This window comes from Ochotona princeps, chromosome 11, assembly GCF_030435755.1.
Source record: "Ochotona princeps isolate mOchPri1 chromosome 11, mOchPri1.hap1, whole genome shotgun sequence".
Lineage (NCBI taxonomy): Eukaryota > Metazoa > Chordata > Mammalia > Lagomorpha > Ochotonidae > Ochotona > Ochotona princeps.
The window spans coordinates 11,835,209-11,852,917 of NC_080842.1; the positions used below are offsets into that span (position 1 = coordinate 11,835,209).

Sequence of the window (17,709 nt, forward strand, 5' to 3'; positions counted from 1 at the left end):
AGTTATTAATAATTTTGGTCCATAAATAATCAGTTTCCTTCATGACAGACACCCTTGGAGAATACTAAGAAACCATGGAAGAAATACACTGTCATGAGATTTTCCCGTCCAAAGTTCAGCACAGTTTGCTGGAAGAATTTTCATATATGATGTAAAACCACAGAAAGGACATCAGGGAAAGAATAAATCTCTAAAATGAGAAAACAGCAACTTGTTCAATCACAGAATCCTGAGACCAAGTTATTATAGCAATATCCCAAGAATATATAAAATGAAGATGATTATAATATCCCCAAGAAAACCTCCTGCTCCCTACTTGAATAAATATAGGGTCAGTGCAGTATCTGTATATAAAAACCCCTTCATGACACTGTGCAACTAACATCCTAATTCAGTAAACTGGATCAAACTATAAGAAATATGGCAAACCTGTTCATTATAATTAAAAAATATATAGTCCTTAAAAGAAAAGTCCTATTAGGACTAGGCAGTGTTTCCTGAAATGCTATTTTGATTAATGGAATCACATGCTACATTTTTAAGAGAGTGGAAAGAAAACAGAAAAACTGATGTTCAAATAAATATTGAATTTAAAAAGCTAAGCAGGTTTCTTTCCTGCAATATTTCTCAGTGCTTTTTTTTATGAAATGTGTACTGTAAATTTCTAAAGGCAGGGATGAAATGTGGACATAGAATCCTTTCTGCATAAATCACCCTTGAGACTGGCTCAGCTTCGGCCATTGTGGCTACTTGGGAAGTGAATCAGTGGACGGAGGTTCTTCCTCTCTCTCTCTCCTCCTCTCTGCATATCTGACTTTTCAATAAAAATAAATTAAAAATTAAAAAAAAGAAAACACCGCTGGGAATTCTAGGGTGGAACATTAATTTAGTCAAGACCAAGATTCAGTTCAGTCAAGATAAGCAAAGCAAAGACAGGCTCAAAAGTCAGAGGCAGGAACAGATCAGAAATTATTTTACGAAAAGAAACTTTCATTGCTGGGCCAAATGGATATTAAACCAGAGCATAAATGGGATGAATATCCCAACACATTGCTCACTCAATGGATCACTACTGAATTATGTCGGGAGTGACACTGGTGAGAACTAGCAGTAACAGGAGGACGTTAGGAAACGATCACAGCTGAACAGGGCTTAGAAATTTTATCACAGGAGAGAATTTGGCCTAAGAAACAGGGATCTCCATGAATGAAGTATAAAGAGCTATTTCAACATGCTTGCAAGTCTCTTATTTAGAGAAGGAAATTACTTGTGATCACTAAGTCATAGGGAAACTAAAACTTAAAAGAACTAGGATAGAACTAAACTTTACTGGTATATTTTGGATGGTATCCTAAGAAAGAATTTTTTCTACATTAAAAGAAAAAAGGAAGGGGTGGGGTTAGTGCTGTAGCATAATAAGCTAAACCTCCTCCTGTACTGCTGGCATCCCGTACGGGTGCCGGTTTGCACCCCAGCTGCCCCACTTCCCATCCAGCTCCCTGCTTGTGGCTTGGGAAAGCAGTTGAGGATGGCCCAAACCTTAGCAGCCTGTGCCCACAAGGGAGACCGGGAGGAAGTTCCTGGCTCCTGACTTCGGATCAGCCATTTGGAGAGTGAACCAAAAGATGGAAGTTTTCTCTGTGTCAACTCTGCCTCTCAAATAAAAATAAAATAAAGTTCAGAAAAAGTTTAAAAAATGGATAGGATGTTCTATGAAAACGAGGTTTTCTCTTTGAAGTCAGTGACATCTGGACAGCCACCTGCCAAGCACACTCCTAGGGCAGAATCTCTAGGCAGAAGAAGATTAAATCAAATCGATGGTTTCTGCTATTTCTTCCCTAAAATTCTATCTGAAATTAAAACTTCAATCAGAACCTTATACCCCAAAATACGATAGAATATTTGTTTAGTTCGAAGTGGATGTCGTTCTTTTATAATTAGACAGAAATTAGGATTCTCCAGCAACACAACTCTCAAGTCACTCATTCGGAGAGTCGCTAAGACCCTATGGGCACTGGGATTTACCTGGGAAGAGCTCAAAGCTTTGATTTCTACAGTAGAGCCAGAATAAAGAGACAAACAGCCAGAACTTGGTTCAAAATCCTATATTGCAACAGGCCATCCACTGCTATCTAGAGCAAGAAAGTAAAACCTGGGAAAATCATCAATTCCCATCCAATCATCCATGTAACCGTTTTTGCTCCTCATTTGATGAGTTTTCTGGAGATCTGGGAAAAAAACTGGTGATACAATGGAATTTAATTTTCTAAAAGTTAACTGAGGTATTTTTAAAACAATGTAAAGTAGTGTGCTCCCAATCAGTGTTGGCTATTACAATTACATTTCACATTCCTGAAATATCTGGATCTCTGTAATAAACACGGATTACATTTAAAATAAGGAAAACAATGACACATTAAATTGAGAGTGCTAGATGCTTTCTTTTTTTTTTTTTTGGAAAAAGCAAACTTTGGTTTTGTTTACTGTTTTTTTAAGTAAGCATCCATTTGTGAGTTTTATTCTTGGTTCCAGCTGTTACTCGTACTCAGCTTACATAGTTTCTAGGCTAAGGTGATTGTAACTGCACATGGGAAAGCTCTCCACAGCCAGTACAATTTCATTTCTCTGATGCAAAACATAGGCCACAGACCTCAGCACTGTACCCGTGCCTCCTGGGTATCCCCATTTTCTGCATAAGGAAATCGAGAACTGCCTTGCTTATGAAGTTCAAGCGACTTGCCAGAAGCATCCAGCTAATAAGATAAGGGTAGGTGTGCGAACAACAAAACAAAACCTGCATTCATGACAAAGAAGAACTAATTATTTAACATTTTTTTGTAATTTGAAGAAATCACAATCATCCAACCAACAAAAAAGTATACAAGAATGGAAATGAAGAGACAAGGCAAAATGGGTTTGTGAAACACACAAAGGTAGGAAGTCAACCTTTCCTAAAGTTAATGTGGAACAGATATTTAAATGAAGTCCATTGGACAGCCCTGAAATATGAATGTGTCACACACCCAGATCTTTGACCAGTTTCCTTAATCAAAATCATCCACCAGACGAAGAAAACAAAAACAAAGGGATAAGCAGATGTATAACATAGGGTGGTTTCCGTGTCTTTTAATTGTTCCCACACATTACTTAGCCAAATAAAACAAACAAAGGCTCAAACGTGAACTCAAAAACCATAGGAAGGACATGAAGGAATGTAGTTTGTTGGTCGGAGCAGAAATGAAAGAGGGATAAGATTCACAAAATAACTGAAATTGCATATTGGTGTGAAATCTTTTCATGCCACTAAGGGATTAAAAGGAAATTCTGGCTGCTATGAAGAATCTACATCATAAAACGTGAAAAAGAAACCTAGACTCATGATTGGAAAACAGTCAATGTTTTATTGAAAAGAATCCCAGAGAACTCTTTAAACCTCAAACTAAAATTCACCAGTGCTTATTTGATCTGAGCCACAAAGGTGAAAGTAAGTAATGCCTAATTAACCACTGCAGAACACAGATAGTCTTCATCCTCAGGGTACCGATGGCTTTTTTTTTTTTCTTAAAAGATTCATGTATTGGAAAGTCAGATTTACAGAGAATAGGACAGACTGAGAAAAGGATCTTCCATCCACTGGTTTACAACCCAGTGGCCCCAAATAGCTGGAACTGAGTCAATCCTAAGCCAGGAGGCAGGCACTTGTTCCAGGTGCAGGGTCCCAAGGCTTTGGGCCGTCCTTGATTTCTCTTCCAAGCCACAAGCTGAATGGGAAGTGAATGATCCAGGATGTGAACTGGCACCCATATGGGATCCTGGCATATGCAAGGCGAGGACTATAGCCACTAGGCTACTACGCTGGGCCCACTGATTGCTTTATGTTAAAAATGGTTTTGTCTTTTTTTTACATGTAAAAATATTTTATTTTGTATTATGATATAGTTCCATAGGCTCTGGGGTTGCCAGTGCCCTTCCCCAAGTTCCCTGTCTCCCCACCCCCATTAATTTCCCCTCTAGTTTTACAATGGATGTCTTTCATGAACAGTCACAAGTCCATCACGCTGTTATTGAGGTGTTTTCCGACAATATGGGCATGGATATTGTCAGATATTTACTGTTAGGATGTATTCAATTCGTTCACTGGGAATCTATCTTTGGTCTGTATGCATACAGACATATAGCACTTTTTCTCCATATCTGAACATATCAGTCCCTGCTACACTTCCATTATATATCCCCTAAAATATAGAACCAGTGAGCACAGTCCACAACAGGGTGAAAATCACAAATTTTCATCAACATAAAGGTAACAAATAGGGCCCCGCACAATGGCTCATTGTCTAAATATTTGCCTTGCAAGCACTGGGATCACATATGAGCACCTGTTCACGCCCCAGCTGCTCCACTTCCCATTCAGCTCCCTGCTTGCGGCCGGAGAAAGCAGATAAGCATGGCCCAAAGGCACCTGCAAGGGAGGCCTGAAAGAAGCTTCTGGCTTCTGGCTTAGGATCAGCGCAGCTCTGGCTATTGTGGCCACTTTGGGAGTGAAACAGTGGATGGAAGATCTTTCTCTCTGTCTTTCCTTCTCTCTGTAAAATCTGAATTTCCAATAAAAATAAATAATAAATCTTAAAAAATATTTCAATAATAATAGTATTCATTAAACTTATAATGACAAGATACACTAAAAAAATACTGTATTGACTGTAGACTCTGTTGGACGTGTTACCTTCAAAATAACAAAAAATATGATCATGCTATTAAAAAAGTACAACTTCATAAGTGACAAAATGCCCAATTCAGAAAACCCATAAGCTTACCAAGTCACTGCCCACTCTACACAAAATACATCTTCTTTCCAGATCAAGTATGTTAAAAACTTTCCCAGGAGTAACTTTCTGACACATAATATGAATAAATTCTACCCCATTTAATTCCTTCCAGCAAGGCTATTGTTTTAAAAGAAGCAGTTTCTGAATATTGGCCTTCCCAATCTAATGGGATCTTATTAACACATAGATAGTGTTCTTAGCTGTCCAGAGATAAAGCGAAAACAATAATGCCTTTTTGAATGCTAATGATATTTCACATGTCATCAAAACCATGTAACAATTAATTTATAACTTCCTTTATATATAACTTTCCTTTCCAAAGAGTGTTCAGCTGCCCTATCATATATTGGAATGGTATCTTTTTTTTAAAAAAGATTTATTTTATTTTTATTGGAAAGGCATATATACAGAAAGGAGGAGAAATAGAGAGGAACATCTTCCATCCACTGATTCACTCCCTAAGTGGCTACAACAGTTGGAGCTGAACCAATCTGAAACCAGGAGCCTGCAGCCTCTTCTGGGTCTCCCACACGGATGCAGGGTCCCAAGGCTTTGGACTGTCCTTGACTGCTTTTCCAGGCCACAGGCAGGGAGCTGGATGGGAAATGGGGCTGCTGGGATTAGAACCAGCACCCATATTGGATCCTTGTGTGATCAAAGTGAGGACTTTACCTCGCCAGGCCCTGGAATGCTATCTTTTTAACAAAGATAAGATTATAACTGAAAATATCCTGTCTTTACACATCTTTGCATTTTTTTTATGTTTGAAGTACCACCTATTGCAGACAGCAATACCTACCTGTCCTCTCCCTCATCATTATCCATCCAAATCAACACATTTCGCTGACCCACTCAACAACATAAGAGTATCAGTGTAGTTAAACCAAGAACATAAGAAAAAACAAAACTCAGAGTCATCAGAGCAATTAAATGCTTTGATAAGGTTAGATTAAGTTCTCATTATAATTACTCTGTCCTCAGTTGTTCACGAATGGTGCACATCCTATACAATAAATATAAGAGGAGATCCTTCTGCTGCTGCTTCCCTTCTCATGCCTGGGCTTTTACTGGCACTGTGAGGTATGGGTGAGGAAAGCAGCACCCTTGATGCTTTCTATTGCACATGTCACCATCATGGAAGGACTGCTTTCAAGCAGAAACCCAACACACCCATCTTTTTTGAACTTTAAAAATGTAGTTGGATACTTGATGAAACAATTGTTAAATGGGAAACGAAAGTGGAGAAGGTAGAGATAATAAAGGCACATCATTTTAGGTACAGAACACACAACTCCTGCAGGAAGCCCTTCCAATTATGGGCATGTCCTGGAGTGAAGGGAAATCTAAGATTCTTTCTGCTTATGATATCCAAATGTTTTACTTTGCTATAATAGTAATGCAGCTTAACAGAACTAGCGATTAAAAATTCTTACTGGATGCAATTCTATGCTTTAACCGCTTGTTGGCGAACATTCCAAATCCATTTGATTACATTTCAACTGTTTATATCTGTGTAGGTGTTGAGTGAGCTTCATAACTGAGTTGGGGTTTTGATGGCATGAGACAGTGGTACTCTAAACAACATATTTTTTATTGAAAGATCAGTTATATGTAGCAGCTGCCAATAATGCTCTTCCTTATTCCCTTCCATTTCTCCCCAGTTTCTACAGTTCTTTCTCTATCCACTATTTCCTTTCTTCCTCCAGACCTCTTAGAATCAGGAACTCCAAATCCTTTCTTAGATGATGATGCAATTTCTGGTCCTTAAAAATGATTGAAAATATTTTCCTATGTTGCATGCCATGCTTGGCAATGGTAAACACATCCATAGCATCCCGGGGCTAGATGCAGAGCCTGCTATCATATGCATTATACTTACCCTGGCTTTTTTTGAATCTTGATGTTCTGTGGTTTATTTTTTCGGTTTAATTCATTCCCATTCTTGAACCACTTGAATCTGAGAGACGAATATTCTGAACTGGTTTCACACCGAAGCACTAGTTTGGAGCCCGCAGCTGATTCCTGGCTTTTCATCTCTTTTAGTCGGGGAGGTAAGGCTAAAAAAGGAAAAGAAAGGGAAAACATGTTCTGGTCACCAGGCCATCTTTCGAAGAGAAGCACACTAATTTGGAGTAAGCCTGATTGAGACACCATTCCTAAAAGTTATACTCAAGAGAGAACGAAAAAAAAAATTAAATGAGTGAGCCAAAATGGGTCTCAACTTGGAGAAAAATAAAATGCCCAAATAAAACATATATTAAGTAAAAAAGGGGAGGAAGGAAAGCTAGACTATATAATTATTTCTGAGACAAATTCTAGGTAGTTACTTCACATCCCTCTCTCTTATTATATTAAAAATTTCAAACATTGATCATTTTAAAGAATCAAAAGTCTGTGCTATCACCAGGCATTATTTTTAAGTCTTATGCCTCAAATAGCTATGTATCTCAGTTCTCTGAATAGACAAGAAAGCATTACACTATTCATAAAATTGAGAAGTTCAATTTGAGAGATAAGCAAATGACTGACTTGGAAGTTAGGGCTCATTTCACTATCCTTTGTCATCAGAGGTGGCCCCCAAAAGAAAGAAAGCCCCAGAGGCTTTAACAATTGGCTCTATTTGTCTGGACAGAAACTCACAACCGTGCTCTTTTATCGAACTTACAGTTGCTATGACCATTCCAGATGACCACTACCCTTTCATGAGCTTTAGGGGGCAGGGATGAAAGGAAGGTGCAGGAAGCAACTCAAAGTGCTTGGGTTACTCTTAACTCTGCTCCAGGTTGCAACATCCTGCTAACCAACACCCTGGGAAGCAGAAAGTGAAAGCCCAAGTGATTGGATCCCTGCTGCCCATATGGGAGACCAGGATGGAGTTGCTAGCTCCTGGCTCCACTCTGGTCCAACCTCAGCTATTGTGGGATCTGAGGAGTGAACCAGTGGATGGAAGACCTCTCTGTTTCTCCCTCTCTTTTCTGTCATTCTGCCTTTCAAATAAGTATATTTTTAAAAAAAAAAAAAAAAGCCCTTGAAAAATAATGATGAATGAGTTTTCTTCTGCACACACAATTGTACTTGAGTGTCAATATTACAGAACGTAAAAGATCAGCAACGATTTCCCTTGCAAAAGCCAACTACAAAATCCATTTCTTCCTCAGTTCAGGAATTCACAGGAAATCCCAAACAACAGACCAGGAAAATAAGACTGAGCCTCAAGGATCTGCTGCATAATTACTCCCTGGGTAAATGAACCAGACTCCAAGGACAGCAGAGTATCTCAGCCATGTGTAGGAAAGGGACCACCTCTCCCACTCAGGGTCTTGATTTTCCTCCAATTCCATCCTTACCACCAAATCAAAACAAAAAACAACAAACAACAACAGAATCTGCCAGGAACACATCTATGAGGCTTGCAGTAAGTTACAGCAGAAATGATTCGAATGCTGAGATTTTGTAGCAGGGCTTCTACAATCATGCATCCTCCCTTTATGTATCCAGAGAGCTGAAGAAGTCTGCACTAAATGTGGTCAACACCCTGGCCAGTCAGCAAACTTATTTCAGCTCCTCCTTGCCTTTGATACCTGATGATTCTGTCTAGTTCTTTTTTGTTGTTGTTGTTGTTTTCTTGTTGTTGTTGTTTATAACTTTATTTTATTTATTTTTTTATTCATTGATTACATTGTATTATGTGATACAGTTTCGTTGGAACTGGGAATCACCCCACCCCTCCCCCGCCCTCCCCCCATGTGGAATATTCCACCTTGTTGCATATCCACTGATCAAGTACAGTTGAGATTCCCTCTTTGCAAGCATAAACTAAACATAGAGTCCAACATCTTATAGTCCAGTCTAGTTCCTCAGCTTCTTGGGGAGACCCTGTCCGGTCCGAGGGCAGAACCATCAGATTATCAACCCGATCAATTAAAGGCTCCAACATACCCTCAGCAACAATTAACTTCGTTGTGTAACTAATAGTTATAGTATTGAGTAACCAATATGTTAAAAACAACTGCGATTTCTTAACCATCTTCTGTGATCACCTCATTGTCTTCTGACGGCTTGATAAAAAGATTTATTTCCTGAAGAGTTCTCAAAAACGTCTCTTTGTGAGGTAGCACATGAATCTCTGCTTTGGAGGTTTATTAAATAGACTGAATTTTCATCTCTCTAGGATAGTGCATTTATATTTTTATTAACTCCTTAAATTGGTTTTTAAAGGTATGAGTCTGATAAGGGGTTTTTAAAGAAAAAAAATTTGGTTGCAGCTAAATGGCATCAGAGAAGCTAGCTTACAAATACTAAGAAAAAATAATTTGCCTCATTATTTTAGATGTAGGCTAAAAGAACCAGTTTGACTTTCTTCTTCTTCTGGATTTTACCTCTAACTTGGGCATAACCAAAACTCAAAGTTTGCGCCTTTGCTGCTCAGCCAACTGTCCCGAATTCTCAGTATCTCATGCCCTTGCCAACCACTCCACACACTCGTTTAGCAACAAAATCTACTCAACTTTCTTTTTTTGATAAACATTTATCATAAATCGGTCTGTATCTCTTTATCCCCCCTTTTCTGTCATTGTTTCTTCATTGTCATTTTTTTGTTCTCTCATCTTGTCTTCCTCTCCATTTGACGATTTTAAAGCATAACTCTTGATTTCGAATAAGAAGATATAATCAGACACACTCAAATGGAGTGATATTCTATTTTTAAAAAATGATCCAGGCTTGGGCCCGGCGGCGTGGCCTAGCGGCTAAAGTCCTCGCCTTGAAAGCCCCGGGATCCCATATGGGCGCCGGTTCTAATCCCGGCAGCTCCACTTCCCATCCAGTTCCCTGCTTGTGGCCTGGGAAAGCAGTCGAGGACGACCCAATGCACTGGGACACTGCACCCGCGTGGGAGACCCGGAAGAGGTTCCTGGTTCCCGGCATCGGATTGGCGCGCACCAGCCCGTTGCGGCTCACTTGGGGAGTGAAACATCGGATGGAAGATCTTCCTCTCTGTCTCTCCTCCTCTCTGTATATCCGGCTTTCCAATAATAATAAAAAAAATCTAAAGCAGACCAGGCTGAATCAGTTCATGTCAACCACTGGCAAATCCGATCGCCAGAACAGAGTGTGGGATGGGCCGGGTTTGGTTGCGACACAACCAGTACACATTATGGAATGCCAGGGCGTGGCTGCCTGTACTGGATGTGAATGCAGCACCCATCCAGCACACGTGAGATCCAGGAAGGAAGGGGCAGAGCTGGCGGGGGGATTAAGGGGCTGGTCCCCTCACCAGTCAGCTACTCCCAGTAGAGAGTTTTGGCTGGGATAGAGACAGACCCGACCAAGCAAGGCTATAACACCTGTGCGCTGCATGTGGACTAGATCAGGGCCGCAGCATCAGCTGGCAGAAGCTGGCACTGGGGACTAATTCTGTCGAGTCAAATCTCAGGACCACCTAAAGAGTGCATAAACCGGGACAGAGAGACCTGGGAGGGAAAAGTGGGTTCCCCCTTCTTGGGTCACTATTCCCGTGGGAGGGCATGAAAACTAGGACGGGGGCTGGGATGGCTAGATAGAGAGGCACTCAACAACATCTGGGAGGGCTGGATGGTTGAGTTGGTTAGATAGAACTAAGCTTTAATACCCATTGACAAGTACCAGAGCCAAATGGGATGGGGGACAGACTGGTCTTCTGCTACACATACTGGCAAACCAGGGTAGGGGGCAGGCTTGGTGGGGGTTATTGTGGGTCGCCCCGACTAGGCTGCAGCTCCCACTGGGTGATGTAAGGGCCGAACCAGACTGGACTGCAACACCCATTGGTTCCAGTGCAACTCGGGACTGAAAACGGAACCAACCCAGCAATTGCAACCACCAGCTGATCGGGGTGATGGACTGTGCCGGGCCCTGTGCTTGCTAGAACATACAAGAAACTAGTCTGGGAATACCTCAAAGTATCTTTGGAGATCTCCCCAATCGAACTGCTGGACTCAGAACTCTAACCAGGAAAGGAGAGAAGACAGAACAGGTCAATCATTCATCTCAGCTATATGTTGGCAGCAAATTATGGGGCAAACGGAGACTTTATGATGGACCATATCAATTGGTGGACGACCTCATCGAGCGAAACTGGCAGCGATTCATAACTGCAGAACTATTAACACCACTCGAGCACATATCTCAGAGCATGCCCCACATCCGGGACTTAGGGTGGGCGGGAAACCGGGTGGGGCTTCTCCCTCAATATCCCCCTTTACCTCAGATACATGATGGAAACAATATGGACATAATAGCATTACCCACTTTCCTATCCCCCTAAACCTTTTTTTTTTCCTTTAACTGTAATTAACTATGTAAAGATTGTCAACAACAATACAATAAAAAGAAAAAAAATTTAAAAAAAAAATGATCCAGGCTTTAAAAATGTCAATTATGTGAGTGATCAAAAAAGGAAAAGAAAAGAGCTATCAAACTAATCTGGATTATAGGAAGTTAAAATCATTAACAGATATGACAAGCAAAGCAATATATATATAGCTATTGACAATTCTGTTATGAAAAAATAGCTACACATGACATTACTGAATCATTTGTAAAACATGAATAAACTTATCAACTGAAAATTAAATGTCTTATGTCTGGTCACAGCACTGTGCTCACACAGAACAATCTCCTTAGGGCTAGGTTGTGACTGAGCAAGTAAAGCTACCGCTTACAAAACTGGCGTCCTACATGGACGCCGGATCATGTGTCCTGGCTGCTACACTTCGGAAAAGAACATGACCCAGTCCACACCCAGGTGGGAGTTCCAGATGCAACTGCTGGCTCCTAGCTGCAGCAAGTCCCAACCATTGGGAAAGCAAATCAGAAAATGAAAGTTCTCTCTGTCTCCTTCTTCCCTTGTAACTCTGACTTAAATCAATAAATCTTTTAAAAGAAAGAATCTCAGGCCTTGTGCAGTAGCCTAATGGCTAAGGTCCTTGCCTTGCATGCGCCAGGATCCCATATGGCCACCGGTTCAGGTCCTGGCTATTCCACTTCCCATCCAGCTCCCTGCTTGTGGCCTTGGAAAACAGATGAGGATGGCCCAAAGCCTTGGGATCCTGTACCCACATGGGAGACCTGGAAGAGGCTCGTGGCTCCTGGCTTCAGATTGGCTCAGCTCCAGCTGTTGCGGCCACTTGGGGAGTGATTCATTGGACAGAAGATCGTTTTCTTTGTCTCTCCTCCTTTCTGTATATCTGACTTTCCAATAAAAATAAAATAAATATTTAAAAAAAAGAAAGAAACTCCCTGTTGTCAGGAAACATCACCTGAATAATTCAGGGGTGAAACATCACAATGTTTCTAACTAAATTTCAGATGATTCAGCTGATGGAGAATAAATGCCTACAGTAATGCAAAGCCACAGAGAAAGGGAAACAAAGGAAACTTTGATTTCTCTGTTTTCTAACCTTCCTCATCTGATTTTTTTTTTTTTGCCTTTAAATAAAGGCCCAGGGTTTAGTAAAAACTATTATTATTTGGTGGTGGTGACTGGAGAGGAAGTCTGAGAGGAAGAGACAGAAAGAGCGCTAATCCACTGGTTCACTCTGCAGATGGCCACAGTAGGAGGACTGGGACAGGGCCAAAGCCAGAGCCAGGAAAGCAGTGCAGGTGGGTGGCAGGAACCCAGCTCCTTGAGCCCTCAATGCTACCCCCCCAGAGCCAGCACTGGCATCAACCCCAAAGCTAGCGCTAAAGCCCAGGGCACTCTGATGCCAGATGCAGGCATCTTACCACTAGGAGCTAGCTATGTCTTCTCCACCCTACGTACCCAGAGAATCATGTTTGGGCTTTCAGTCTAATTCTTACCAATATTTCAATAAGAATATACAACTTGAATTAATAAGATGTTGACATTGGGTAAAGAATATTGTACTGAAATCCTCAGATGCTTCAACCTCACACCCATGACTTTTAAGCTGCAATCCCATCATGTCCTTTGGTGGGAGGAAACCAATCACTTGTCTGGCAAATCAACATTTATCCTTCCCTTTGGTTCATCTGCTAAGAGCCCTTGCTTGAAGAGATTATTCTCACTCCATCAAGACAAAGGTTCTTCTTCACTAGTCTCCTTGACTAGCTCCAAACCTATCCAAAGTAGAAAAGCTCCCAAACTGCTCAATGCTGCACCCACAGAAGTTCACTGTGACACGGATACTGCTGTGTCCTTTGGGGTAACATTTGTGATACCAGAACCCCCAGCTTCTCAAAGAACAGCTACCTGGAGACATTAACTCAAAGTCCTCCTTAGCACAGAGCTACAGATCTGTGCACCACCAGCAGAGCTGCACAACAACATCCCCAGACTGTGAGTGCCCTGAGGACAGAGAGGAACCCCACAAGGTCCTCATTCACTTAGGAGTTCCAAGTTCAAACCCAGGAACCTTAGCAACAATACAAGTCTTTCTCTTCTTGGTTGCTACACTACTAGGTAGAACAGATTCACAGACTGCATATAAAAATACAAATGAATATTTAATCTTGTGTAGCTTGCATGATTTTTTCCTCTTCTCCCCATAACGAGCTGATTTTCAAAAAGGCAAATTTCCTTTTGTGAGAAATTGTAAAATAGCTATGTTTGCAAAAAAAAAAAAACATTTGAAACTGACACATGTTACTCGGCCAGAGTTTACTCACACGAAATAAAACGTTAATTATTTCATTAGAAAATACTAGTCTACTAACTATGAAAACATGATTTTTTGAGAGACAGAAAGAGACAGAAAGGGGGAGAGCGTGCTCCCCATGTACCTGTTCACTCCTTGTTCACTCCTCAAATACCCACAATGGCTGAACCAATGCAAAGGGCTCAAATGCAAAGCTGAGCTGATCTCCCACACAGGTGGCGGCAATCCAATCAGTGCTGCCTTCCAGGGTCTGTAGTAGCAAGGAGCTGGAGTCAGGAGCTGGGACCAGGATCGAACCCAGGCTCCACGATGTGAGACACTGAAGCCAAACCCACATTCTCTCTGCAAGAATGAACTCCTGAGGCCAGGATTAGTTCCTAAACCAGTGTCAAACATTTTTAAACTGAATACTTATATATTTTAAAACTATAGTAAACTTCTTACTTGCTATTGGGTTCGTAACTAAAAACATGGTTGAAGGCAGAGTCAGTGCTGTTCAAACTGGAAAAAAAGAAACCCAAAAATCCACAGAGGAAGGCCATACACTTTATAGGTAATTCTTTAATAATAATTTTTATGGGCTTCAAGTGTTTTAAAGAATTTTGAGATCACAAAGACACTCTTACGTCTTTATCTGAATGTAACTGGCTGTCCTGGGTAAAGTGCCAAATGCCACAAGGGTGAACAGTATTGTATCTCGCTCTGATGTTTATTGAAATGTGTTAAAACCCCACGTGAGGACAAAGCTACCAAAGCATCTTAGCAAATCAACATGCTTCTTTCAAGGTGTGAAGGCAACACAGCATGACAGTGGCCATTGGGAAAAAAATCACCGCACCCCTGCCAGCACCTGGAAGGTAGGTGTTCAACACATCTGCCTAATGAATGATGTCACCACAGCTGCCCCAGGAGCTTCTCACTCAAGGGCATAAAGAAGACCCACAAGCTCCATTCCAGCCCACCAGCTCACAGGGTGGAAATTTTACCTAACTGATGTGATACTAATTTCATTTGAGATAGGTTTATACATTTACTTCTTGCCATTCACAGACAGGGTGGTTTTTTCCCTTATGTTATATATTCTGGATATATGCACCTCTAAACTGTCAATCAAACAGAAGCCGAAAAGTACACAGTTACTGAAAATTGGATGTATTTGTATTTGTTTTATTTTCTGTTCTGACGTGTTTACTGCTTCAGTGCTCACATTAGCATGTCTCTGATCTGTTAATACTTCTTCATGACTATTTTTCCTTTGTTCACACTGAACTACATTTAATTACCTGCTGTCACTAAAATGCTCATTTTATTTGCAGCAGGAATATATTCACAGGTTCTGAGCTGCATAAATTCTCAGGTAAGATGAGTTAGCACTTCATTACAAGTAGCTTTAAACAATGACAATGATGTGGAAACTTTTAAATAAGGCGTATAAACTAACCAAGTACCCAATGAACTTTGCATACTCATTCATCATAACCCAGAATATTGCTCATGTAACCTGTTAAAACTTGCTCCTTTATGAGGAAGAAAAAAAAATTTAGCAGAGCTAATTATGAAATAAATGTGTCCTTTCTGGACCTCTCCACTCTGCTTTTTTGCTAGTTAGGCAAGTCTGTGTTCCTTGTCACTGTGGCTTTCTTAACTTTTCCTTTTTGTCCACAGATAACTTATTAAACTGAATGACATGAAAACACACATATTGGGATAAAACAAGGTTTCTTCATTCACTGAGACCTATCGCTTCAAACCCATTAGGTCTCAAGTTTCCAATTCTGTGAACATTCTAATTGCACAAGATTTATTGTAAATATACTTCTTATTGCTCAATTTCAGTTCTTACAGGTGTCCTACAGGACAATGGACACAATGGGTAGGGTTCCTACTCTGTTTACTTTGGTTTCTTTCATTTTGACTTTCTGAGCTCAGGAAAGTGTGTGTACCCTTTATGTATGTTATCAGGCAGATCCACAGACAACCTAACTTCTGAGTCTTCGGCCCCCAAGAAAGATCAAGAATGGCGAGTTTCCAGTCTTAGGGTTAACACTGAAATTAATTTGTCCAAGAGGTAGAAAATGATCAGAGTGAAATTTAACCCACTGTTGGTAGTCTGAAAATCCTTGTTACATTACTGATCACCTAAAGTCATCAAACTATGTAGTCAACAGAATGAACTATAAGGCTACTACACTCTCCCATACAGTTCTTACAAGTCAAATTGTGTGATTTGAATCAATGCACTGTGCTTTCAGACCACACACAGAAAGAAATCACAATAAGAACTAGAATTTGTGATTTCCCTAATTCTGTGATAAAAAAACAAATTTATTCAAGTATCTTTTGAAAGTGAACGTAAACTACACTCTGAGAAAATCCTCTGGCTCTAGCTTGCAAGAATATTATCTTAACACATAGATCCATATGATTCAAAGAAGTTAAAATGCAGTTCCCTTAGCCTGTCAAGGTGTGTGTTCACTTCCTCCCCAGAAATACTCGCAGTTGCCAGAAATACACTTTGTTTGTTTTATTTAGAAAGACGGTTAATTAGATTCTTTGCTAATAGTTTACAGCCCATGAATTTCAATTGCAAAACCCAGTAATTCATATCCTACACTTCTGCCTATTCTGTCTTTGATAGTCTCAACTAAAAATGGAAAATCAGGAAACTCAGGTTATGGTGCTTGAGTCTGTGGGACAAATCAGTCTCAACATTCCTCTGAACCTCTCCCTGTGCATAAGAGTGCGGGAAAACACCTGCCATATTTATTTCCATGCAGTTGTGAAAATTCTGCTACAAAAAGGTACTGAAAGCATTTTGCATGGTTTTAAAAATTCAATGTTAATTTAATAATGATCAAAAAGTCCAAAGATATTCAAATCTATAAATGCATCTGGCACAGTGTACCTAATTAACACCCCAAAAATTGCATATAGCTTTGGCCATTCCCCAGAACGAAAGAAAACAAGCATCTGGGAACAATCAAGGGGTCACTCCCATGTTCAAAGGAAAAGGCAGCCAGTGGAAAGTCATAGACTAAACAGTATAGAATCCTAAGGACTGACAAAAAGAAGGCCGAGAAAGAAAAGCCATGAGTCTTTAAAGTTATGAAATCCTCCAAAGAGCAAAAGCATTCTTGTTCAATCACTCAGTAATTTGTGGAAAATCCTTGAAGCATGAAGCAAGTCAAGTTTTACAATAAAAAAGGAAATGAAGTTTCGCACAATGAGAAATACAATTCAGAAAGTACTTATTCTGGAAGGCCATGCAGGAAACAACTCAGGCAGCAGTGTTTAGGAGAAAAGGCAGGGGTTTTGCAACCAAGCAGGCCCTGATGCTACTTCCAGTTTTCCCACCTACCCCTCGGTGGTTTGCCTGTGTGTGAGCCTCATCTTCCTCACCAGCAAAGTGAGGTCACACTGCACAGGACAAAGGAAGAGCATCCAAGCACCAAGAAGGGAATTCAGGGGAGCAACCAGCAAGTACCACCTTCAACAACAGCTACAACTTCCCCCGCTCTGCCTGCTAATGGCAGATGCATGAGGAATTAGTTAAATCCATGGACAGAGTGCATCATCCTTAGTTTCCTTTAAAGAATTCGTGGTTAGATTGTTTAAAGTTGCTTCCCAAAAAGGCAGCTTTCATAACCAGCAACCTGCCCTGGACTCACTCACAGGGCATTTTATACATTACCAAACATCTAGCCTCCTGTGTACAAAGCACTTCCCTTCATTGTCTCATTTCAGCACTAACAGGTGTACTTGAGGTGGTAAAATCTTGAGTTCAGCCTGCAGGCTAGCTGGTAGTACTGTGTCACTGTTAATTTCTCAAATTTGGCCATCATTCCACAGTGGGTTGAGCTGGTACCTGCGACACCAACATCTTATATTCAAGCTCTGCTTTGAGTCTTGGTTGCTCTTCTTTCAATTAATTTCCTGCCAATGTGCCTGGGAGAAGAATGGAAGTCAGTCCAACTAGTTAGATCCCTGCCAAGCACACATCAGAGTCTAGGAGTTGCTGGAGTTCAGGGCTCCTGGCTTTGACCTGGTCCAGACCTGGCCACTGCTGGCATTTAGGGAATAAACCAGTGGATGGAAGGCATCTTTCTCTCCCTGTCAACTTGGCCTTTCAAACAAACAAAAACATTTTTTATAAAACATTCTTAGATTTAATCACAGATGGGATCTATCTTTGAAAGCTTTCCATAAATCCAAAATTCCTGCCT

The 17,709-nt window shown here is 40.7% G+C and overlaps 1 protein-coding gene across 5 annotated transcripts in view; it reads right to left on the reverse strand.

Annotated features, from left to right (window-relative positions):
- The window catches only part of NRG1 (neuregulin 1), a 211,919-nt gene that overhangs the window by 161,298 nt on the left and 32,912 nt on the right, over nucleotides 1-17,709 (reverse strand). For all 5 annotated transcript variants that reach the window (XM_004592699.3, XM_058669822.1, XM_004592700.2 and 2 more), the window contains exon 2: nucleotides 6,709-6,886. In XM_004592699.3, the coding sequence (XP_004592756.1) occupies nucleotides 6,709-6,886 (178 nt within the window). The remainder of the gene's footprint in view (nucleotides 1-6,708; nucleotides 6,887-17,709) is intronic.